The sequence below is a fragment of the Coffea arabica genome, chromosome 10c, assembly GCF_036785885.1.
Source record: "Coffea arabica cultivar ET-39 chromosome 10c, Coffea Arabica ET-39 HiFi, whole genome shotgun sequence".
NCBI classification, from domain to species: Eukaryota; Viridiplantae; Streptophyta; class Magnoliopsida; order Gentianales; family Rubiaceae; genus Coffea; species Coffea arabica.
In genome coordinates, this window is record NC_092329.1 from 2,573,916 (window position 1) to 2,597,781 (window position 23,866).

The 23,866-nt window shown below is 36.9% G+C and overlaps 2 protein-coding genes and 1 pseudogene across 15 annotated transcripts; 1 reads left to right on the top strand and 2 right to left on the bottom strand.

Annotated features, from left to right (window-relative positions):
- Positions 1-643: 643 nt before the first annotated feature.
- LOC113714937 (DEAD-box ATP-dependent RNA helicase 28-like) lies at positions 644-9,573 on the bottom strand (annotated as a pseudogene).
- A 1,978-nt stretch (positions 9,574-11,551) lies between these two features.
- LOC113713600 (zinc finger BED domain-containing protein RICESLEEPER 2-like) lies at positions 11,552-14,219 on the top strand. The gene is made up of 2 exons (XM_072068263.1): positions 11,552-13,663; positions 13,754-14,219. The coding sequence occupies exons 1-2, from the start codon at positions 11,579-11,581 to the stop codon at positions 13,811-13,813; spliced, it is 2,145 nt and encodes a 714-aa protein (XP_071924364.1). The 5' UTR covers positions 11,552-11,578; the 3' UTR covers positions 13,814-14,219.
- Positions 14,220-15,585: 1,366 nt separating this feature from the next.
- On the bottom strand, positions 15,586-21,343 carry LOC113713660 (uncharacterized). Of its 14 annotated transcripts, XR_011822468.1 has the most exons (9): positions 21,058-21,343; positions 20,609-20,664; positions 20,351-20,438; positions 20,001-20,061; positions 17,294-17,350; positions 16,521-16,578; positions 16,353-16,425; positions 16,000-16,131; positions 15,586-15,841 (listed from the first exon to the last, which is right to left on the bottom strand). XR_011822468.1 is itself a non-coding variant. In XM_072069365.1 (6 exons), exons 3-6 carry the CDS (start codon positions 20,397-20,399, stop codon positions 15,700-15,702), a joined length of 381 nt encoding a protein of 126 aa, XP_071925466.1. In that variant the 5' UTR covers positions 20,400-20,438; positions 20,609-20,664; positions 21,058-21,343; the 3' UTR covers positions 15,586-15,699. The 14 variants fall into 14 exon arrangements, 1 of the variants encoding a protein (XP_071925466.1); XR_011822472.1 differs by lacking the exon at positions 16,353-16,425; XR_011822466.1 differs by lacking the exon at positions 20,001-20,061 and having other exon boundaries at positions 21,058-21,342.
- Positions 21,344-23,866: the final 2,523 nt, after the last annotated feature.

Genomic DNA, 23,866 nt, shown 5'->3' on the forward strand with positions numbered 1-23,866 from the left:
ACAAACCAGGTCTGTTTGGTAACTCTATTTAAGGCTCGTAAACTCCCATCCATGAACTGGCCGCGTCAGGTTTGAACTCTTCGCAAGTCTAGTCTTTGAAGTTTTGAAGTTCTTCACGAGTCTAGACCGCGAGGAAATTGCACATCTGTAATTCAGAATGCATTAGATGAGGGTAAAACAAATCCGTTTCATTCATTTCACTAGTTTAGTAACGGGGTATCAAACGCTCTACGACGAAATGGGAAAGCAGGGACGACGATTACAGTCGAATCGGAGCTATTTGTTTGGAGACTAAGCAACTAGTACGATCATTATTCTTTCGAAAAAATTCTCGAAATAAGGTGCCGTCCTTTCACACTTCCTCCTTGCCTGCGTGACTAAAACCAGTGAAAATTTTCATCAACTAAATGCAACATATGCATCGACTAATAAAGCAGAAACAACAGAATCAGAGGCCCAATTAATTCATGATTGTCTCCAACAAAAAAAAAATGAAGAAGAAGAAAAACTTTGTTTGCCAAGCTAATAAACGAGGAATTTTTTTTTTTTTTTTTTTACTTCGATTCCCAAGTGGCTTGAGTTTACAAAAAGTCGCCAAGGATGATATCATGAGTTTGCTACTCACTACCTGAATAATTAGAGGTAAGACGTAAAACACTGTTTATGCAAAAATGAATGTACAGAAGTGAATAATTAATCACCGTCCACTGAGAAACACTTACAGCTATATTACAGCCCTACTACAATTTAAAAAAATATATATTTGCACAAGGTCGGTCAGATGTAATTCTGAAACAAAAAACGCATCTCTACTTTCAGTGTAATCTAATCTCTCTTCTGCTTGTTCTGCTACCTCCGTTTGTACCTGCATCAGTAACAATGGTCTTAAGAACACATTTTGAATAGCATTGCTATCCCGCATTGCCCATTACTAACTTCCAGGCCCATGCAGAAGATCAAACTGCTACTGCCCAACTCAAGCAACAAGCTCAAGTCAATACATATGTGACAATATGATATACTCTCCAACCTCTGACGTCCAAAAATCTTAACATTAGGCATAACCAGATCCTATGTTTTAGTCACGAGGCAGAGTTTATCTTTGGAGTACTCAGCATTCGGCCAGTGTATCAAGACTCTACATATAGGATATGACAAGAGAAACATGACCAGATTCATACCTTGACTTGCTTTTGAATGAGGATTTCTTCTTCCCACCTCCTTGGGGGTTTCTTTTCTGTTTTTTCTCACTCATGTCACTCTGAAAAAGCTCCCGCATCTCTTCCATTCTAGATTGGGTTTTCTGGGAAGAGGATGTTTGGATTTCTTTTCCACCCTTCTTGTAATTTTTCCAGCGTCAGTAGCCCTTTTCACAGCTTTCACAGCTTTTGCCCGCCGATAAGCTAAATCAACAAGGGAAATTCCAGCATTCTCTTTCTTACTTTTGTCATTGCCCTGGAGGGGAAAAAAATGATTGCTAAACCCAATACGCGAGAAACTAGCTATAAGAACAAAAGACAGTCAATTAAAGAACTGTAAATGATAACACTGGCAAAGAAAGTAAAGCAGGTCAGCAACAAAGGAAGCTACAACGTGCATGCAATCATAGCAAGAATTTAGTCATAAACAGTCAGAGGCAAAAAGTAAAGAGCAAGTGTACATACCTGGAGAACTTCACTGTCATCTTCCAGTTTCTCTCTAGCTGCTTCAAACTTCCTCCTTTTCTTTCTAGGAAGATTTTTCTGAAGAAAACAATCAGATAAAAATGTGTATGGACAACTTAGGCCAACAATTTTGTACTTGTGTCAATAAAAGATAATACGAACCTCCCTATCTCGCTTTCTTTTTTCTTTCATCTTAAGATCTTCAGCTTGTTCAGCACTAACTAGCTCATTTCCAAGATGCTTCCTATTTTGCAACAATTCCTAGCAACAGAAATCAACATGTTATCTCCGTATCAAATACTTTCCGCCACAACCTTGCATTAAGGAGACAAACCGAATCCAGAGTCCATGACTCAACCAAATACCATTAATGAGAATTAGTCTTGTCCATGCAAGTATAAAAGCAAAAATGGAAGATTCAAGCAACAAACAAATTCAAAAACTACAAACTATAGGGAAGCTAGCAAACTTGATGTTTTATAAACATGGGTCCCATGGGGGAATAGTCAAGAAAAAATAATGTATGTGCAGCAAAATCAATTGCAAGGTTTCAAGCAAAGCTGAGGGTACTAAATCATGATCCGTATTTATGAAACCAATACGGGTCTGGCACAAAGGAGTAGGCTATGGCATCTGACCCTTTCCGACACAACGCCTTACAACTGCAGCAATCTCATGAATCCTGTTTGCCATTATGGAGAAACAAAAATGGGTTCACAAAAATAACAGAAACCCTCTACAAAGAGAAAATGAGAAGGAAGAAATGGAAATTCTGGACAAATGTCACAATTTTCACATGAGGTCCTTGAGACAAGTGCTACTGTTGCGGCAAAGCCAGAATACCTGATTCTAGGGGCAACAAGTCACCTAAGCATTATTTCTGTGAGAATAGTTGAAACAAAATAGGAGAATAAGCAGATGACGGAATCCCAGGAGGGAAAGTTGAATTTTTGCAACGAGATGATTATCAAAATCTTCAAGGAAAGAAAAAGGAGCATCAGTGATGATGATTAAGATTCTTGAGAGGTGGCTGAGAGTGGCGGCTGTGTGTTTTCATTCAAGGTGAAAGATGACAGTGAACAGTGGTCATGCTGCGATGAGAGAAAAAATGTGTTGAAGACTGAGTTGGGAATTAGGATTTGGGGCTGATGATGAAGATGAAAGCTTGAGGAGTGTGTTGGCTATGTTGTTTTTAGGGCAATTGAGGAGTGAGGAAGAGGACATTGATTAGCCATGTTTGGGCCTTTCCTCAAATTTGTTTTGGGACTTTGGACTTTGAGCAATATTTGGGCCCTAAGAAAAAACAAATGGGCTAGTTATTAGATTTGCTTTTGGGATGAAAAAAACAAACAGACTACCAACTTTCACAATATAGACCCTGTGAAAATAACAAACGATTTTTCTATTTGTTTCATACTAAATATAGAGTATAAGCAGAGAAACTAAGAAAACGAGGTCAGAAAAAGGTGTCCACAGCTAAAAACCACAGTACCAGAAGTGTGGTATGTTTCCAACTGATCAATAACACACAAAAACAACAGAGACAATAATGGATTCAGTATGGTATGTTTCCAACTGATCAATAACACACAAAAACAACAGAGACAATAATGGATTCAGCAGTTCCAAAGGCCTCGACGGATAGTAAACCAATTCTAATGAACATTCTCTTATTCCCCACATAATGACTTAAAAAATGATCAAATTTAAATCTTCATAGACCCAAGTAGTGAAGCTTGAATAGCGTAGCAAAGCATTCAAATCAGCACAACAATAGTCAAGACCAATGATCCACAAACCATCCAAGTATCTCATCATCAAAATTGAAGCATAGATTCATACTTCCATAGTATCCCCATGGAAAGTTGAAACTTACCTTGGCCGCCTTTGCAACAAGCTTTTTCTCCTTTTCAGTAGCAAACCAAGTTCTTTTAGGGCGTGAGTAAATTTCATCTTTATGTGCAATCATGTTTTCAGCCTGCAATGCATTGAGGAATTCTTCTTAATATTTGTCAAAATGATACCACAAAAGATATGTGTCTTGATCCAGCAGGCAACAATGCAGGTGCCATGGAAACAAGTCACAACAGTTTTCAGATGATGCTGGTGCCAGAATAAAGTATTGTCTACTTTCAAGTCAACTGTTTCACAAAATATACCACGAACAAGCAAGTTGTTCTCATAAATATCAAAATGGAAACTAGAAGAAAGGAAAGGTGATTAACCTTAGCGGCTTCCATTTCTGCTTTTCTCAAAGCCATTTCTTCCCTGCAAAAACCAAATTGATGTTGAAACAAAAGACACAAGCTCAATAAAATACAGGTTAGTGTTAGAATATTGAGAAACCTCTCTTCTTAAAGAATTTCGGCAACTTGCTCTTCCATTTGCTCAATCATTTGAGACCACTTAGTTATGGTCTGCTCTGCCACAATTCGGCTCTTCAACCTGGACCCAGCTCTTTTAACCTGCCAGAATGTATCACATTTACATTTACCAGCATAAACATCCTTCTCAAGCAAAGAATGTACCATCTCTCTTTCAGGTCTAAACTACTAAAGAAAAAGGAGGGGAAAAAAAAAGAACACCCTGTTGCATCACCAAAATCATCTGACATGAACTTCTCATGTAGTGATTCATTCACAAGGACCGACACTGATTGATTGGCATATTTCTCATTCAAAAATGCAGCAGGGTATCAATCAAGGGGGAAAGGCTTAACGTTAATATAGAGTTACAAAAATCTTAAGAACCATGAAATTACTCAAATTAGTGGCTAAAAGCTTGAGAGGTATCAGCAGGTATGTTGCAGTCCAAGATGGCATCACATTGCAGACAAAAGAATCACAGCCAAAACCAGCTACTTGCAGGCAAGATCTCAAAACCATTTTTACCTTTTTGCCTTTAGAAAAGTGTGGCTTGTGGGCATGACCAAAATCCAAAATGGTTCTGACTTGTAGTGCAATATTGAGTTTCAATCATAGAAATTTCCCCCGTCACTAGATGTAATGGACCATAGCAATATCATATTAAGTTAAAATACAATCACCAATCACAAGAAGACCTTCTCACTGAAGCATAAAAATCATAAACATGCACAAAATGCAAAGCATTCTACAATTGCAACTCTGCAAAAAGAAGATGAGGCTCTTACAATGGCTTTCAGAAGAGACCGATCATTGTCAGTCACAAAAGTAACAGCATACCCTTCCCTACCAGCTCTAGCAGTACGACCGACTCGATGAACATAACTGGAAATAAAATTAAGAAGAAAAAATTAACAGAACAGACAGAATTCAAAGATACAATCAATCCAAAGAAATTCAATTCTCAGAGACCAGGGAAGGCTCCAAAGAACAACATGTGCATAGAAGAAACTGCATATGGCTGCATACAAATACGGAATCAAGAAGAGTAAAACAATTGAAATCATGTAATTCCAAGCAATTTTTTGGGGGGACCAATATTACTAATCTTGTAAGGTCGCGAGGACATGCAAAATTGACAACTGTTTGGACTCCAATAATGTCAAGTCCCTAAAAAAAGAAAAGAAGTTAGGCCATAAGCACATGATATTTTAAATTTGTGTTTTAACTGCGCTGCCGAGTTTTCAGACTGTACAATATAGACAGAATAAAGAATTGAATGCAATGCTAAAATAAAACCCTACAAAAGATGGACTAATTATCTTACTCGAGCAGCAACATCAGTTGCAATAAAAAAATCCACTTGTTGCTTCCGAAAAAGTTCCAGAGCCTACAGAAAAAGCACCAATGAGAATATGCTAGCTGAACAGTTACAAAGTAACCTACTTTAATTTTTAAAGCAGGATGCAGGATGCAAAGTCTCATGTCTAGGCGTTGAGCCTGGGTCAGATTTTCATGAAGCTCAGAAGCTTTTAAGCCAGCCAACCCAAACAAAATTTTCAACCGATGGGCAGCCTGCTTTGTCCCACTGCCACATGAAAATGAAATTTCTGAGAAAATGTAGACTTAAATCAACACTAACCAGTGTTAAGACCTGGAAGGTTCTCAATTATCTGAACTCATAACATGGATGATGTAAACATAAAACATACACTCGAATAACCTATTTATCAACCATATTTATACATCAGGAGTTGAACAAAAATTTAACGAATGAACTCGTATCACTTTATCTGCGGAAACCTGAAAATAATGACTTTAGATGTGAATGTCCTAGAGCACAGAGCAAGAAGTACTGCCTCCTGATTCTCTTCACGCATCCGGCGTATCCTAACCACCCTACATAAATGCAGAACAGGATAATAACTTCGCAGTGTCTAAAGAAAACTAAGTTTTTCAGAAAACCAGTTGACATGGTGAAGAAAATGAATAGCGATGTAGTACACAATAAAAATACAAGGCTCTGAGAACCCTTTGCCATGAGCATAAGCTGCTAAGTGCCAAAGCATCTCTGGGATGACTTACTCTTCATTTAAAGTTGCTGGCCTTTTTGTGGATGGATCGGCTGAAAGTCGCAGAGGTTTGTTCAAGGATAGCTTGATAAGCTTATCAACTTCCTCTGTCATGGTAGCTGAAAATAGCATGGTCTGTCTACGTTTAGGACACAGTCTTACCTGAGACAAGCCCTCCAATAATCACTTAAAGAAAGCACACTCAAAGTACATAAACAACCATAGAAGGGATTATTAAAAACGATTGAAAGAACAGAAAAATATCAGAGTTAAAATAAAATGGATTCTCATTGCAAAACTTCCTAAAAATGCCCATTCTCCATACAAGGAAAAAGACACAGTCATCAAACATACCAGCTCACGAATTTCAGCACTGAATCCTAACTCCAGGAGACGATCCGCTTCATCAAGGATCAAAATAGCAAGCTCATCCAAATCTATGGACAGAGAATTGCGGAGATGATCTATCATACGTCCTGGAGTAGCAACAACTATATCCGGCTTGGACCTTAAAGCTGCCTCTTACGTCTGAAAATTGCTCAAGGTTAGCAAACTTTCTCTGGTAGACAACCAAATGCTATGAATAGACAAGATATGATAAACCATCAGTAGTGTAAAAGTAAAGTCCTTGATAAAACACTAATAGTTAGATAATGTAATCACATGAGGAACTGCCATGATCTTGTACCTCTATGCATTTTTTAAATAGAAACTGAGACTAACAAAATTCCCAAATATGTACCACCAGTCCCTACAGAAGAAAATTAACTTCAACCCCAGGCAATTGTTTCTTCTACTTTTCCTTTTCAGCATTTAGGGGCAGAAGGGGGGAAGTTCTGCATACTCTACCCAATTCGTATTTGCAAACGAATGCAACCAAGTTCCAACTATTACCTACTATGTGATACAAATGCCTAACTCCTATTCACTAGTAGCATGCCACCTTTCCATCTAACTCCAAACTAATGTGAAGCTTGACAATGTTTTAAGCTTACTCATATGTAGGACAAAATTCAGCTCAAAATCCACTCTAATTCTAGAAGCAAAGGCAGTGGGGGGAAAACGGAAGTAAAGAAGGCATTGACTAGCATCATACAAACCAAAAGATATGGGAGAACTGAAAACGAACTAAAGAGCGTTTATCTGGCAGTCAATACAACTACATTTAAAAGATGCAGCAAAGTGAAAATGAATGATAAAAAGCATAAGTTGAGATGGCATAGTTCTCTTGCAAAGCAAGCATGATAAACAACAAACCTTCAATGAAAGCTCACCAACCACCAGACAACATCTAATATCTGTCATGAATTGAGCAAGCTTTTCTATCATGCTGTGGACCCTGATTCAAATGGTTGAATAAAAATTAGCCAATCAATTAAATATAATTCAAATGTAAACCTGAACAGAGAAGTCAGTGCACCACTTTTATCATCATTAACATATTTCAGTTAACTTTGAAAAGAAAGAAAGAGTTTTATTGAGGAGAAGAAAAGACACAATTAAAATCATGGGGAATGATTGAGGAAATGGAATAAAACTGTTCTAATTTTATATGACAAATCAAGTGAATCGACTAACAGCCTAATCTCAAAACTTACTGCACAGCTAGCTCCCTTGTTGGCGTCAGAATTAGAACTCTAGTGGCAGGGCGATTCTTTGGATGGAAATGTAACCTTTCCAGTGTTGGCAAGGCAAAGGCAGCCGTCTGCATGAGCAAAGTCAAACAAGACAACATACCAATAGCTGCAATTAATTTTTTTTAAAATCTCTTTCTTATTTCTGTAATTTTTTTAATCTCTTTTTTATTTCTACAAATATAATGGCATAAATACAGCATACATCAGTTAAAAGAAACAATAAGCAAATAAACCCCATGAAACATCTCCATCTGTATATAACTTCCATGGACCTGTTATTGCACTTCCAACTTTAAAAAAAAAAAAAAAAAGCTCTCTCTTTTTCTTCCAATCATAATGGCAAAAAACCAGCATAAATCGGTTAAAAGAAATAAGGAAATAAAGCCCATAAATATCTCCATCTATATTATATACCTTCCCTGAACCTGTTATTGCACTTCCACATATATCACGGCCTGATAATGCCAACGGAATACATGCAGCCTACAACAAAAGATCCTCAAATATTTATCATCTCACAAAAACATAATGCTACTGGATGCATGACTTATCATATATCCATCAAATTAAAGTCACATTTAAAAAACCAAAGAAAAAAAATGGAAAAGAAACAAAAACCTGAATTGGTGTGGGCTTGGTATAGCCCAATGCTTCACAAGCTCGAAGTACGGGCCTCGAAAGATGCAGCTCCAGAAATGAATTTGCGTGGTAGGAAACTTCCTCCGCCGATTATTTGAAAAAAAAAAGAGGCTGATGATCTTGACACTCCAGCATTAGCTACAGGCACTCTTCTCTTTCTTTATATTAGCCAAAATAATACAAATACCCCCAAGTTTAGGTTTTTTAACAACTTAAATGCCTAGGTATAGGGACAGTTACAAACTAAGAAAAAAGTATTACTTTCTAGCTTCCTTTCAATCATACTAGTTACTATTTGGAGTACATATTACGGTTTTAACCCAAGAAACAAAGCCAAAAAAAAAAAGAAAGAAAAGTATTTTTATCACGTTTACAAGCTAATACCATAAAAGAAGTGTCAAGATCATAGTGTATGTATGAACTTGATAACATGACACATATTGACAATTCAATCAGTAGAAAAAGTTAAGGTGGATTGCGAAACTTCCGAGATTAAATACTAAAGTGGGGGTGAGCATTAGCCGGAATGAATTAGATTCCACTAGCTTCATTCAAAAGAAGGAACAAGAAAAGGAAGAATTACTGTCTAGGTAGGTTTATCGAAAAGGCAATTCCACAAAAAAAAAAAGGAGAAAAGAAAAAATGAAATGAGAAATTAAGGGGAGGTTGAGAGCTACTAACTTGACGGTCAGGTTGGGAATCGGAGTCGTGGTCGTGGTCGTGGTGGGAGGTGGGGATAGGAGGGGAGGGGCAAGAGCGGATCGCTGTTGGAGGAGGGCTTTGGAGATTTTGAAGTCAATGGAAGTGGTGCAACGGCGGGCATGCTCGTCGGCAACTGACTGGGAGTAGGAAGAAAAATCCCAGGGAGAGTGCTTGGATTTTTTATTCTTTTTAGCTGGAGAAATTGATATTTCGTCTTCCTCCTCGTTAACGGCGTCGTTTTCCGCTTCTCCGTCTTCTTCGCCTGAGTCGTCCTTCCTGTCATCGTGCTCGTACTCGATCTCTTCATCGCTCGGGGGTTCAAATACGAAATCTGAAGCCATTGAGTGTCGACTAGCGAGATGATGTTGTGTTTGGTGACTTATGAGGATTCTCAATTTCAGCTTTCAGCAGGAGGAGAAGCTGCTGCTCTTTTGTTTACCTGGAGTTTATATATGGACCTTACACGCTAGCAGTTGCCTGGTGACGCTTTGCTGCACTGCGCGAGACTTATTGAGGGTTTTAGCTAGAGCTGTTAAGCGAAACGAGTAGCTCGAAAGCTCGTTAAGGCTCGGCTCGATAAGGCTCGAGCTCGGCTCGTTAATTTCAATTAACGAGCCGAGCTCGAGCTCGACAAATACTCGTTTAGTTATCGAGCCGAGTAAGCTCGAACTCGATTCTTTATCGAGTAGCTCGGTTGAGCTCGACAAAGAAGGGTATTTGTGTCATTTTAGCAGTCAACAGGTAGAAATTTGGACTAGGGTTGATATTGCATCGTCTCATACTCTCATTCTTCATTTCTGCCTCTCCCTCTCCGCCGCACCCCGCAAGGCCGCAACCAGTAACCCACAGGCCACAGCCGCACCCACAGCCCCGCAACGCCGCAGCTCCGCAACACCGCACCCAGTAACCCACAGCTCCGCAACACCCAACACCCAGCACCCAGCACCCAGCAACCCCGCAACACCGCACCCAGTAACCCACAGCTCCGCAACACCCAACACCCAGCACCCAGCACCCAGCAACCCCGCAACCGGCAACCAGTAACCCACAGCCGCACCCACAGCCCCGCAACGCCGCAGCTCCGCAACCTCGCAGCCCCGCAACCCCCGCAGCCCCGCAGCCCGCAACCCCGCAACACCGTAACCCTGCACTCCACAGCAAGCCGCACTCCACAGCAACCTCTGCCTCCACTGCCGCCCACAGCCTCTGTTTTCTGCCATTAACAACCCCGTCCACGGCCAGGGCCAAAAACCAGTCCAATTTGACTGGTTTCTCTAATCTTTCGTGATTTCTGGTAAGTCTCGTCTCTTTTCGTAGGTTAATTATAAAAGAGAGGGGTTGGAAAAACGAAGCAGGGACAAAGATCCTTAACCACTAAGCTATGTCTGATTCTCAACATATGGAACTTGATTCTATGTTGTGCTGTTTTTTTTTTTTTTTGGGAATGCGAATTATGGATAATATGAGTTATGTCTTGAACTTTTTGTGTACGTCTTGAAGTACTTTCATTTGTAATACTGTACTTGATTTCTCTTGGATAAGTTTTAAGTAATCATTGCTCTTCTTTTGGAGTGGGAATGGGGGCAGGTTTGGATAGGCAGGGAAAGCAGGTTAATCTGGTAAGTCTCGTCTCTTTTCGTAGGTTAATTATAAAAGAGAGGGGTTGGAAAAACGAAGCAGGGACAAAGATCCTTAACCACTAAGCTATGTCTGATTCTCAACATATGGAACTTGATTCTATGTTGTGCTGTTTTTTTTTTTTTTTGGGAATGCGAATTATGGATAATATGAGTTATGTCTTGAACTTTTTGTGTACGTCTTGAAGTACTTTCATTTGTAATACTGTACTTGATTTCTCTTGGATAAGTTTTAAGTAATCATTGCTCTTCTTTTGGAGTGGGAATGGGGGCAGGTTTGGATAGGCAGGGAAAGCAGGTTAATGTGGTCATGAATATAATCTTTTTGGAGCTCTTTAGGCCATTTTTTTTCATAAAAACAAGTGTACACTTTGAAATGTTCTTGCAGTAATTGCAAAAGCTTGTTGATTGGTAAGAAGAATGATTAGGGGATACACTAGTTCCTGTGAAAGAAAGATATATAACTGGCCATTTTGCACTCCTCAAAAAAAAAATTTTGTTTGCAGGCCCCTATTTTTATGAACTTTTACTACTTCTCATGGAGTGTGAATGTGTTTTCTTGTGTGGAAAAGATTATCCTGGATGCCTTACTTAAACCAGCACCTTGCTGTTAATGTTATGAGACATTTTCTTGTGCTTCTGCTTTCGCTTTTCCCTTTTACTTTTTTTTTTGTCTCTTTTATTGTTTTCTTTTTTGCCTTTCCCCTCTTTTAAGGACTCTGTATTTTAATTTTACTGATTTCTTCACTATAGCGTTTCTTCACTATATTCCTGCATATGTTCCTTATGGACTTGACTCAAGTATATTTTTCCTTTTAAATAATAGGTATATACAGTCACCAAGGATCGTCAACAAGTCCAATTATGGAGGTTGAAAATGAAGCTGTCGAACAAGAACTTGAGGTGGAGTCTAATGCTGATGAGATGAGCGAAGAAGAGCTGGACTTAGATCACTTAGATCAGCCGAATGAAGGAACAGAAACAGGGGAAAAAGGTGCTGTTGAAGGAGCAAATCCGTTTGAAAAAAAACAACGGAAAAAGAAGTCAACAATATGGGAGGATATGACTATAGTAAAACAGCCTGATGGAACATTGAAAGTGCAGTGTAATCACTGCAAAGAACTATTTGTCAAAAATCCATCTGGAGCTACTTCTCAACACAAGCGTCATCTCAAAAATTGCCTACAAAAGAGGCTGGCTGTTGGAGAGGAAAATCAAAAGAGGCAGCAAGTGTTATCCTTTACCGAAGGCCCCTCGGATGGTATAACTTCTATAACTAATTTCTCTTATGATCATGCTAAAGTACGAGAGTTAGCAGCTCATATGGTTCTTGTACATGAGTATCCCTTCTCTATGTTGGATCATGTTGTTTTTAACAAGTTCATGAAAGCTGTATCTCCATTTTATAAAAAGATTAACCGGCAAACAGTAAAGGAAGATTGTGTGACTGCTTTCATGCTTGAAAAGAGAAGGCTGAGAAATATCTTAAAAGGTGCCAATAGGATTAGTATAACCACAGATTTGTGGAAATCTGGTCAAAAAATTCAATACATGGTTGTGACTGGGCATTTTGTTGATAGTGATTGGGTGTTGCAAAAACGGGTTCTAAATTTTTGTAATGTCCCACCTCCTCACACGGGTGTAATTATTGCTGATGCGTTAAGTAAGTGTTTTCTTGAGTGGGGGATTGAAAATAAGGTTTCTACTATCACTGTGGACAATGCTTCTTATAATGATGTATGCATTAGGAGAGTTAAAGAGGATTTCTGTCTAAGAAAAAGGTTGAGCATTGGAGGAAAAATTTTTCATGTTAGGTGTTGTGCCCATATACTTAATTTGCTTGTTCAAGATGGGCTTAATCAAATTGTTGATGTGATTGATGTTGTTCGAGAGGGGATTAAATATTTGAAAAATTCAGAGTCTCGCCTCAATGAATTTGCCAAAATAAAAAAACAGCTTCAATTGCCTTCTAGAAAGCTCATTTTGGACTGCCCAACTAGGTGGAACAGCACTTATTTGATGTTGGCTTCAGCTCTAGAGTTTAGGGATGTATTTCCCAGGTATGGGGACATTGATCCTGGGTTTCACTATGTCCCAAGTGAGTTTGAATGGATGAAAGTTGAAGAAGTATGTAAATTTTTGGGTATTTTTTATGAGATCACCAATATTATTTCTGGATCCGATTACCCAACAGCTAACCTTTTTCTTGTAGAGTTGTATAGGATTAAAGAGCTATTAAATGAAAAAGCTCTCGATTTTTCTGATCATATTAGGTTTATGGCTGAAAGTATGGCACTAAAATTTGACAAGTATTGGGGTGAAAGCAATGTTTTGATGTCTTTGGGTGCTATTCTTGATCCGAGGTACAAAATGGTCCTTGTTAATCATACTTTCCCAGTTATTTATGGAGAAGTTGCAGCCCCTAGGTACATTGATGAGATGAGATGCATTCTTTATGACCTTTATAATGAATATGTGGATGCTTACATCTCATCTCATAGTGAGGAACCACCAAGGGAAGCTGGAAAAAGAAAACATTCGGAAATTTCAAGTAAATCTACTCAAGGGGCTGCTAAAAAGCTTGGAGTTAATGTTCTAACTGGGAAAGAAAAATTTCAGATGATTGTTAGTGAAATTGACAAGGCTCCCCCTGAAAAATCAGATTTAGATGTCTATTTGGAAGAGGGCAGATATGTTTGTGATGCAAATGCAAATCTTGATGTCTTGGGTTGGTGGAAAGGGGAAAGGTGGAGGTTTCCTATATTGTCAAGATTGGCAAGTGATATACTCGCTATTCCAGTTACAACCGTGGCGTGCGAATCTACTTTCAGTGCTGGTGGCAGAATAATCGATGATAGGCGTGCTTCTATGTCCGTTGAAACGGTTCAAATGCTACTTTGTGGGAATGATTGGATCCGCAATCTTCATGGGTTAAAAAACAAGTCTCGTGTAAGTAAAATATATACTCTATTAGTTATTTATTTTGGCAGCTCATTTTATCTTGCTAGGAGTTGTAACTTTCTTGTTTTCGTTTTGTAGGAATCACTCGATGTTTCCGAATCATCTACAATTGAAGAAATTGATCTTCCGGACATTTGAAGGCTGTTTTCTGGAATATGTGATGCTGTTTCTTGTGATTTGTAAAGCTGGACTTGTGAAGCTGTGCTTTTTCTTGTGATTTCTGAAGGGGTTGTACTTTTTCTTGTCAGGTGTTTGAAGTTGGACAATTTTTAAGCTATGTAGCAGTGTTTTACATGGTTATTTAGTTGTAGTTTGTGCGTTTATTTGGCTGGACAAAACCTGTTATGGTATATTGGCTCTTATGAATGTTGTCTCATATGGAATTAGACTGTAGTTTGTGTATTTGTTGACTGCAGTCCCTGGAGTTTGTGTTGTATGGATCATGGATGTTATGGTCTTATTTGTCTTGGATGAAATGTGGTTAGAGTTTGTGTATTGTTGAATGTGAATGGCATTGGTTGCCAATCCTAATATTTTTTGTTGATTTTGGATAGCCTAAATCTGGATATGCTGGAGCAGGACTTCGTAATAACTGATTGTTGAATTTTGAAATCGAGCCTCAAAATCGAGTCTCGAGCTTCGAACTCGAGTCTAAAATCGAGCCTCGAGCCTCGAAATCGAGCCTCGAGCTCGGATAGATATTTCGAGCTCGAGCTCGAGCTCGTCCGAGCCTGGCTCGTTTGTGATAAACGAGTCGAGCTCGAGCTCAAGTTCGAGTCACATTTCCTTTTTTCGAGTCGAGTTCGAGTGCATATTATGGCTCGTTAGCGCTAACGAGCGAGCTCGAGCTTGGCTCGAATTCGTCACGAGTCGAGCTCGGCGTTCAGATACTCGGCTCGACTCGGCTCGATTAACAGCACTAGTTTTAGCTAAACTAGGAGGGGATCACCACGCGTTGCGCGGTGTTAATTTCATATTGCCCAAAAAATGCCCAGATTTTCAAGTGGAGATATCATAAATCATATGCATTGCATTTAAGTTATCTGGTTATAAAATGATTAAGCTTTTAAATAAGCAATGTTGTAAGAAAATGCGAGTAAATAAAGGTTTGCATCTAACATGGTGTCGAGAAAATGATCGAAAAGAAAATAATTGAGGCGAATAAAATTGAAGCTCATCAATATGATTTTGCTTCATGTAGAGATGGGATGTAGTGTTGGGAGAAGTAAATGGGAGATTCAAAAATATTAAACAATAAGTAAACACTATTAATTTTTTCTATTATTCTGTGAAAGATTGATTATTTGTGGTGTTTTTAAATTTATAACGAGCATTAATTTTGATGTTGTTCAATCGTTTCTATATTGTTTATCCAATTCTTTGCATGTAAGATGAAAATTGGAACAACTAACACAACAACTCTGGTGAAGAGAATGGAAGTATGATACATGGTATGAAGTAGGTGTACAGTGAGAATGAAGGGGGTTCATATTTCTGAAAAAGAATCCTCCGTGCAACAATCTATCTTCACAGTCAATAGAAACGTTTCCTAACCGAAGTTTATTGTTGGAAGAATGAAATAACCAGTTGACAAATAGAAAGGTGGAATTCTTGGCGCACTTGAGTTTCATGCCATAACAGGCCATTTATATGAAATTAATTACTGATTATGCAGAAAAAGGTAGCTGGAAAACGGTGAAAGCATGCAAATTGCCCAATCCTGGCCATCTAACTTGCAAATTGTTGTGATGACAGATGTCAAATTATTTGAGGCCATACAATTAGGAGGCATATAATTAGTAAAAAGAATTATTGAATTAAAGAGGTAAGTGAAAATTGCAATTCAGTGTCATTAAGAATACAACCCACCGTAACTGGACAAAATTAGGAAGTACATAATAGGTCCAATATACACAATATGATGCATTGAAACAAAAGTTGGTCACTATCTTTACAAACGAAACCTCTTATTTAAAATGTAAAAGGTACATAATGTCTACAATAATATGTATCCAAAAATGAGGCTAATAAATAATCACTGTAGATCCATGCAGGACAGACATAGAAATAATTCCAATCTTGATTCTAGGGATGCATGGCACTTCAATCATGATAGTGCAAGGGAAACGGTAAGAGTTCTTCCACTCTTCGGGCTTTGACTCATTGCTAAGCAAAACAAGCCAAACAAATCATTAAGCATTCTCTCAAATAATTTACTTAATTTGAACTCAAGCCACACAATCAAATAACAGTAAGTATAAAGATATCTGATTGGGCCTAGAACAACAAAGCCTAAAGAAGTGTCAGATATCTTGACTAATAACCTGCACATAGACGATAGAACAGCAGAAGCATATTCCAAGGAAAGTGAAGAAAATTCTCTTAACAAATTTAGCAAGTCAGCAAAATGTTGAATACTGCCAATGCCTCTCATCCTTTTTTCAACAAGTTTATACCTATAAATATTGAAGTTCAAGAAATGAACCCAAAAGGTTAAAGATGAAATATACAAATTTATTACCAAGTAAAACTTACTCTAACAACAAAAGTGTAATCAATCTATAAAATTAATCAATGAAAAGAAACTAATGATTCATTATTCAAAAGCCCATCAAAAGAAGATGACATTTTCACACTACAGAATAGTCTATTTAGATAGCCAAATAAGGAAGCTAACATGCTATGGAGTTCCAAATATGGATGTGCACAATATCTGCTCAACCAAGTCACCTAGTTTAAGATATTCTCACCTATCAATTAAACAAAAACTCGATTAATTAGAACTTATACCATCATTAAAACCCAAAAAAGGAAAAACAACAATAAAAGGTGAACAAACACCTACTTAAAGGCTATCTTCACCATTTGTTTATTCCTGGACCACAAATAAAGATTGCTTCTTCCTGTAGTGGATACCAGAAAAAGAAGAAAGAAAAGGTCAGAGATAAAAACTGAAGGGGAAAAATTTATCCCTGAGAAATTGCAATGGCAAAGTACATTCGGTTGTGTAGACAATCATCTCCCTACTCTTACTCTCAAACATATACTACTTTAGAAATATTGACTTGTCCTAAAAGATGCAGAGACAGAAATTGCATGAAGACCAGGTCCCATATTCAGTGCAAAAACAAGAAAAGAACAAAAGGATTCAACTTTTAACTGAGCAAAAAATGATTCCTGAACCAGCTTAGAGGTTTCTTCGGAAAATCTTTAAACTTCTCTGCAAAAGTGAAAGTGAAAAGTCTTAACCTCGACCTTTTGTTCCATATTAGTTAATGTTATTTATCATTTAACTTCTGATTTAACAGATGCACTTGATTAACAGACGACCACTCTTTTGGCATATTAGTTAATTTTGGCAGATTTACACTCTTTTGCCAAAAGTGTGTAAAAGAGTACTTCAAACTAAACCTTCCAGCTTCATATATGCTTCAGATGCATAACAATTCATGTTGAGAAGGCAATAGCTAAAAAAAAAAATTCATAAAATTAACAATTTCAACACCCACCAGACACTTCGTGAAAAACCACTACATAGCACAAAAATCAGAAATTTGAAATTCAAAGTTAAGGTAATCTAGAAAGATGACCACAAAAAAAAAAAAAAAAAAAGATAACCTGAAAAGCTAAATCTTTTTCTCCTCCCATTAGTATTTCCTTGTGATGTTCCTCAATCTATCAAATAGGCAGCAATCTAAGATTATGAGGAGCAGAAAAACTAAAGAAGCAAGCAAGAAATTAAAAACTTCAGAAATGAAAAGGAAGCAGAAACTTGAAGGTCCAATCTAGTGTAAAATTGGAAAAATGACAGGGAAATAAATCAAAAAAAATCCACAACCTGAAAAGTTAAAATTTTTTTCTCCTTTCAGTGGATATTCCTTCCATTTTTTCAAACTGTTTTCACATTTGAATACTATAACATTGAGATACCAAGAACCATATATTACATACACTGAAAAAATGACTTCACCAATAATGACTAACCATAGAAAAAAGGGCTTTAAAAATCTCATTTCGCAAATTCACATACGAAGTAAAATCTCAAGTAAGATATTGTCAATAATATTAAAAAAAAGGGTTAATTCCACTTTGTCCCCCCAAACTTTGGATGATTACCCACTTCAGTCCTTAAACTTCAAAATGGGATACTTAAGTCCCTAAACTTATAAATTACCTCCCACTTAAGTCCCTAAACTTATAAAATGGGACACTTAAATCCCTAAACCCTTATAAAATGGGACACTTCGACCACCAACGACATTCAGGATTTGTTAACAATTTTCCTTAAGTGGGAGGTATTTATAAGTTTAGGGATTTAAGTGTCCCATTTTGAAGTTTAGGGACTGAAGTGGATAATCGTTCAAAGTTTGGGGGGACAAAGTGGTATTAATCCTAAAAAAAACCCATAAAAGTATAAACAAACAATTATTAGATCAAACTTGGCTGTTTTGTCTTACAATTACTATGGGCAAAATAGACTGCTATTGTAGGCAATGAACCACATAGTTCAATCGTCAACTCTGCTTTACCCAACTTGCTCACAAACACTTCTAAAACAAAGCCATGTAATTAAATGATAATGCTCAAAATGTAAAAGCATTTGCTAAAAAATTGATCTTCTAATTTTTGAAACATTAATGAGATGTTATCAAGATTAAAATGCAAAGAAAAAAAAGTAAGTTTGTAAAATCTACCCATTAAATTGGCGAAATAAATTGTGTAACCTAACCATGTTATGATAATAACCAAAGTAATAGGCTCTTTGACGAGCTAAGAGAGCCAGGAAGAAAAAAAAAGAAGAACATGCCAGAAAAGAAATTGCCCCAGTCCAACTCATTATTCAAGAGTAGAAAGGCAAAGAAAATTAAAAGGCACAACTATTCAATATGTTATTTTTAACTTTCACAAGCAAATGTACATGTATCAACCCCCTGGGAGTTTCTATTCTAGTTTCGTAACCTTCAATTGTTGAGGAAAATAATCTATCAAATAAACAAAAGAACACAATTAAGTGATAATCTAAAGCCTATCAGCATATACATTTAAGAATCTAGGGAAGGGAAAATTTTCTCTTATTCATCAGGGGGAAAAACCCCCAAAGAATACAAAATCAGTCTGTTTACCACCATGTATGCATTATCTTCAATGAATGTTGCACTGGTAGTTATTAAGTGGGGTTTTTTTTTTGTTTTTTGCATTGATAGTAAGAAATTGCACATGAGCCACTATAAATGAATCATTCTTTTCTGTAGGACCAATAATTACAATAAGAGAGCAAACTACAAACCAAAAGGTAAATACATCAATACATTGAAACTGCATATAAGCAAGCTAACAAATGAATTTCAAATCAAATATTAAATAATCTGCAATAAATGAAAATTTCTTACTAAAAAATTCATAGACTACAAAATTACAAGAATCTCATGGTAAAAGAAACATTAAGTAAACAACAGTACATTAAACGACTAAATATACCTAATTAAGTAGAAAAAGGTTAAACATAGAACAAACTTAAGTAGCCTTAAAGCTAGTGAGAATAATATAAGTAGCTTCCCTCCTATCACTACCAGCAATCAGCTTAACACAAAATACCTATTAAAAACACCAGATGAGTTTTGGATACTCAAAAAAACCCAAAAAGAAAAAAGAAAAATAACATTGCAATCATGGGCTATGAACCAAGTATAATCCCTGCATACATAAAAATCTTTCCTTCTTGTACAGGATGATGGCACATAAACATTAAGAAACAATATGATTTTCCATTGAATGCCTTCTGCACAGAATGTTTGAGATACATAAATGGAGGAAAAAGTAAAAATCTGGAACCCATACAACAAATTGAACAAAAGGTGAGATGGCCAAATAAAATAATCACAGTTAAGAGTATGGCCAAATATACACACTTTTGGCAATCACTTTTTCCTCATTGTGTATCTGAATTTCTTGCACTGCACAAATGTAATTTGAGAGCAAGGACTTTTTGGAATTTGATACACTAGACATGTTAAGCTCAACCAAAAACTCAATATTGTTCTGAAGCAAATTACAGCATAAAAACTTTTGGTTCCGCTGCAAAACTCAGACACCCATAAGACATTTTAGCAATAAGTGTTAACCACACTTGTAAATGCAACTACACCACTCTATGCATACTCTAAATACAAAGTCACAACTACTGCAATGGAAAAGTAATGACAAAGACATCTATTCCAAGCACAATTCAAACAGGATCTCCCAATACCATGTATAACTTGGATGCATAACCATCCGTGTTAAGAAGGCAATAGTAAAGATAAATGGCAAAACTAAGAAATAATACCTATAGCTACTTTGTGAAACCAATGAATAGAATATAACTTGAAAGCTGAATTTCAGGTGAGCTGCAAAGATAATTGGGGGAAAAAAAGATCACAACCTAAAAAGTTAAATCTATCTCTTCTTGTGGATATTTCTTGCGTTTTTCCTCAATCTACTAAATAGAAATCAAAATATGACATAAATGGAAAACAAAACTATTAGCAGCAGCAAAACTAAATAACTAAACAAGAAATTAAAACATATAATATTCAATGGAAAAGCCAAAAAAAAAAAAGGAACCGGAAACTTGAAGGTCCAGTTTAGCGTAAAATTAGAAAATGCTTGGAAAATAAACTACAGAAAAATTCGAACCTTGAAAACTTAAATCTTTTTTTCTTCTTCCCGTCGACTTCTCTTCCATTTTTCCCTCAATTTATTAAAAGAAAAATGAGATCCCTATCTGTCCAATAGACAGCAGAAATGAGATCGTTAATAGCAACAAAACTAAAGTACTAAGCAAGAGATCTGAAATCAAAAACTTTTCTTACAAAAAAAAACGGAAACAAAAATTTGAAGGCTAGAGTAAAATTGGAAAAAGGCTGAAAAATAAATTAAAGAAAATCGCACAACCTGGAAAGTTGATTCTTTTTCTCCTTCTCGTGGACTTTCAATCCATTGTCCGCAATCTATGAGAAGCAAAATGCGATTGTGAGTAACTGCAAATTCAAGAAAACAAAGAAAGAAACAAAAACTAAACAAAAAAAATCAAAGAGCCATATTTGTTTTAAATTTTTGTTGATTAACAAAGAAGAAAGAAAACATGTAGATGAATGATAGTCGAAAGTCGGAAGAAAATAAAAAATAGCAGATCTCTGGGTTTATAAATACTTCCGACTTTCGCTGCTTTTGGATGAAGATTTTACTACGGCTTTCTTTGTTTGCTCAAAGTAGGAGATGGAAGAATAGTATTTCAGACGTCTGGGTTATTAATCGAAAGATTAACAAATCTTAGCAGGAAAAATATCTTTCTTTTGTAAATAAAGGAAACTGTAAAACTTTAGGGAAATATTGGAGCTTACCAATTAAGATGATTTTTGTGTCTCATGCGTTTAGTAGCTTCATATCCAGACCAATTCTAGCAAGAGAAAAAAATCAGTTAGAATCATATAATTGAAAAAAGGAAAGAGAAGAAGGGGAAAAGGGGGGAGGGGGGAAACAGGAAGGAAAAACAGAGAAAAAAGGACCAAATAAAAAACAACAAAAAGAAGAAAGGAACAAAGAAATGAAAAGAAAAATGGAAGGGGAGAGGAGAGGAGCTTTGGAGAGCAACGAAGCGGCGGAGATGAATGAGGGGAAAGAAAACAAGGAAAGCCCTAAAACAAATTTTTTGTCACGTGAGAAGCACATGATGGACGACCACCATCCAGTCAATAAAACTTGGCCACATCAGCACAACAACCACCATTCTTAAAAGATCCATTCGCGCTTTTACTATATAAGTTGATTAGTAGTATCAGGCTAAATTGCCAAGCAAATAATATAATTAAAAAAAATAAAAGATTAGGATCCTGTGTTCCACCTCCCAATTCTACCTTCTGTATTACCCATTGATATTTAGCCACATATCTTCAATCTTTTTTCTTTTTCTTTTTTGGTTTGGACAAGCTTTTACTTGTAGTTGTAGTAATTAAAAAATCAATGTACCATACAACAATCGTTCACTGAAAAGGCACGCTGGAAGTGGAATAGCAGAAATCTTCCGGTCCCTGTCCCTGTCCCGGTCCCGGTCCTGGTCTCACGAAATCTCATTAGGAGGAGAGAAGATTCTCATCAAGTTCTCGTCTGAAATCTGTTTATTCACTCCTTTTCATGGGCAGGGGCCAGAAGAATCAAAGCTTCACAGTTGACGGCTAGGACTTCAGCATTGAGAGTGCACGCGCATTCATCAAATCTAAATGCACGAAATTACATACAACAGCCTAAAATTGTAGTAGTAAACATGATGCATCTTTACATCAAGTTTTACTTCAAGCTATGGTTGATTTTTATTAGGAAGAACTGCACCAATCGTTCCTCACATATTATAGATGTGAAAATTTAGTCCCTCAGAACAAAAATGATCAGTTTTAGTCTCTAATAAACAAAAAATGATCACCTTTAGTCCATTTTCACTTTTTCGATCAAATTTTGGCCGGAACTCACTGGATCATATGCAATGTCCAATTTTTAAAGGGTAAAAGTGACAAATCACCCTACTGTTGACCACAAAAGTGATGCTAGTACCAAAATTGACATAACGCTGCACTTAGTGTCATACAAAGGCAACAACATAGTAATGCAAAATGTATTAAGACCAGGATCTGTCATTTTTCGAGTCCATGCCGTCGCTTTCTCTTACCATACATTTTGTTTTTATTTTATTCTTTTTTGGGGTTATTAGCATAATAATTTGTTCTTCTTAATTGCCACTCTTACTATTATTCCCTCAAACAACACAATACAAAGCCCACACTAAAATACAAAATCACACATGTTTCGCCTCTTCCTCTGCTCTTATTCTCTTCTCTCCCTCTATTATTCTTGTACAGAGTCAAAGCTACTAAGGGGTGGTCAAGAATGGAAGAGGAGAAGAGACTCGTGAAGAGGCTAGCAAGTACGTTGTTTTGTTTCTTCTTTTCTTTTTTCTTTGGGCTTTAATGCTGTTTTCTATAGTGACTTCCTCTATAGATTCCGGGTGGGTCCTCTGATTTAATTGCTATGCTGATACTTTTGCAACAACTTTGCGCTGATTTGTTCAGTATTCATCTCTTGTTTTGAGCGTTTGTGCTGATTCCGGGTGGTTGTTGTGCATTATTGGCTGTGCTAATTTTGTCATGCTCAAGTCTTCTTCTGGAGTTTGAATAGTCAAGATCCGGCCGATCCCAGCTTCTAGTTTTAACTGCAGTTTCTTCAATTGTCTACATTGTCGTTTCATGGCCACAATTTACCTACTGGTGATAGATTCTGGGATGCTTTTTTTTTCCTACCAAGGCTTTTTTGCAATTTTTTCTTTTGATTTATTAACATATGTATAAAAGGGGGAATGTTATGTCTCAAGGGTGTGTATTATTGGTGATGTAGCGAAATGTGATTGGTTGGAGGGTGTTCGTCCAAAATTTTTTAATCCCATGGTTTTGTTTATCATCACGTGTTCTGCAAGTGACCCTTTTTTAAACCACAAATTCGATTGATTTGATTGGGCAAATTAGGTTACTTGCTCCCGACTTTTTCAGTGAGAAGTTACGTTTTTCCGGCATTTTCAGTGACAATCACAGTGGGAATGGGCTCAAGATACTTGTGACAGACGTCAAAAGTTTTTCTCCTCTTTCTCCAACAATTTCTTCCAGACTTCTACGCTTCCATCTCCCCGAGTCCTTCTACCTCTCCTTCCCTGCCAGTCTCATCATCTCAGTCTCGGGTAAATTGGATTGCCCACTATCATAAAAGGAAAAAAATGAAGATTGCTTCTCCTTTTAAACTCTCTTCTCAGAGATTCTCAGCATCATCATCATCAGTGAGTTTTTTTTTTTAAATTACTTGATTGTACTTCTCAAAACCCCATCTACTTATATAAATCCTCCTATTCTCTTCGGCCTTTTCTCCTTCATTTCTCTCATCAAAGCTGATATTACCATCTCTCTCCCTATCTCTCTGCTATTTCAAAATTTTTGTGCTTTTTTTATATGTTTCCCAAATTATAACGTTCAAATTGGGCCCAATTTTATTTTTTTTAAAGATTTTTAGAGTTTTCTTTGAACAAGTTCTTGTTTTCCACAAATTATTTGTGTAGCATTTTGTTTCCAGAAGAGGAGATAGGGATTGGGTGTGTGTTTCTGTGTGTGAAAATGG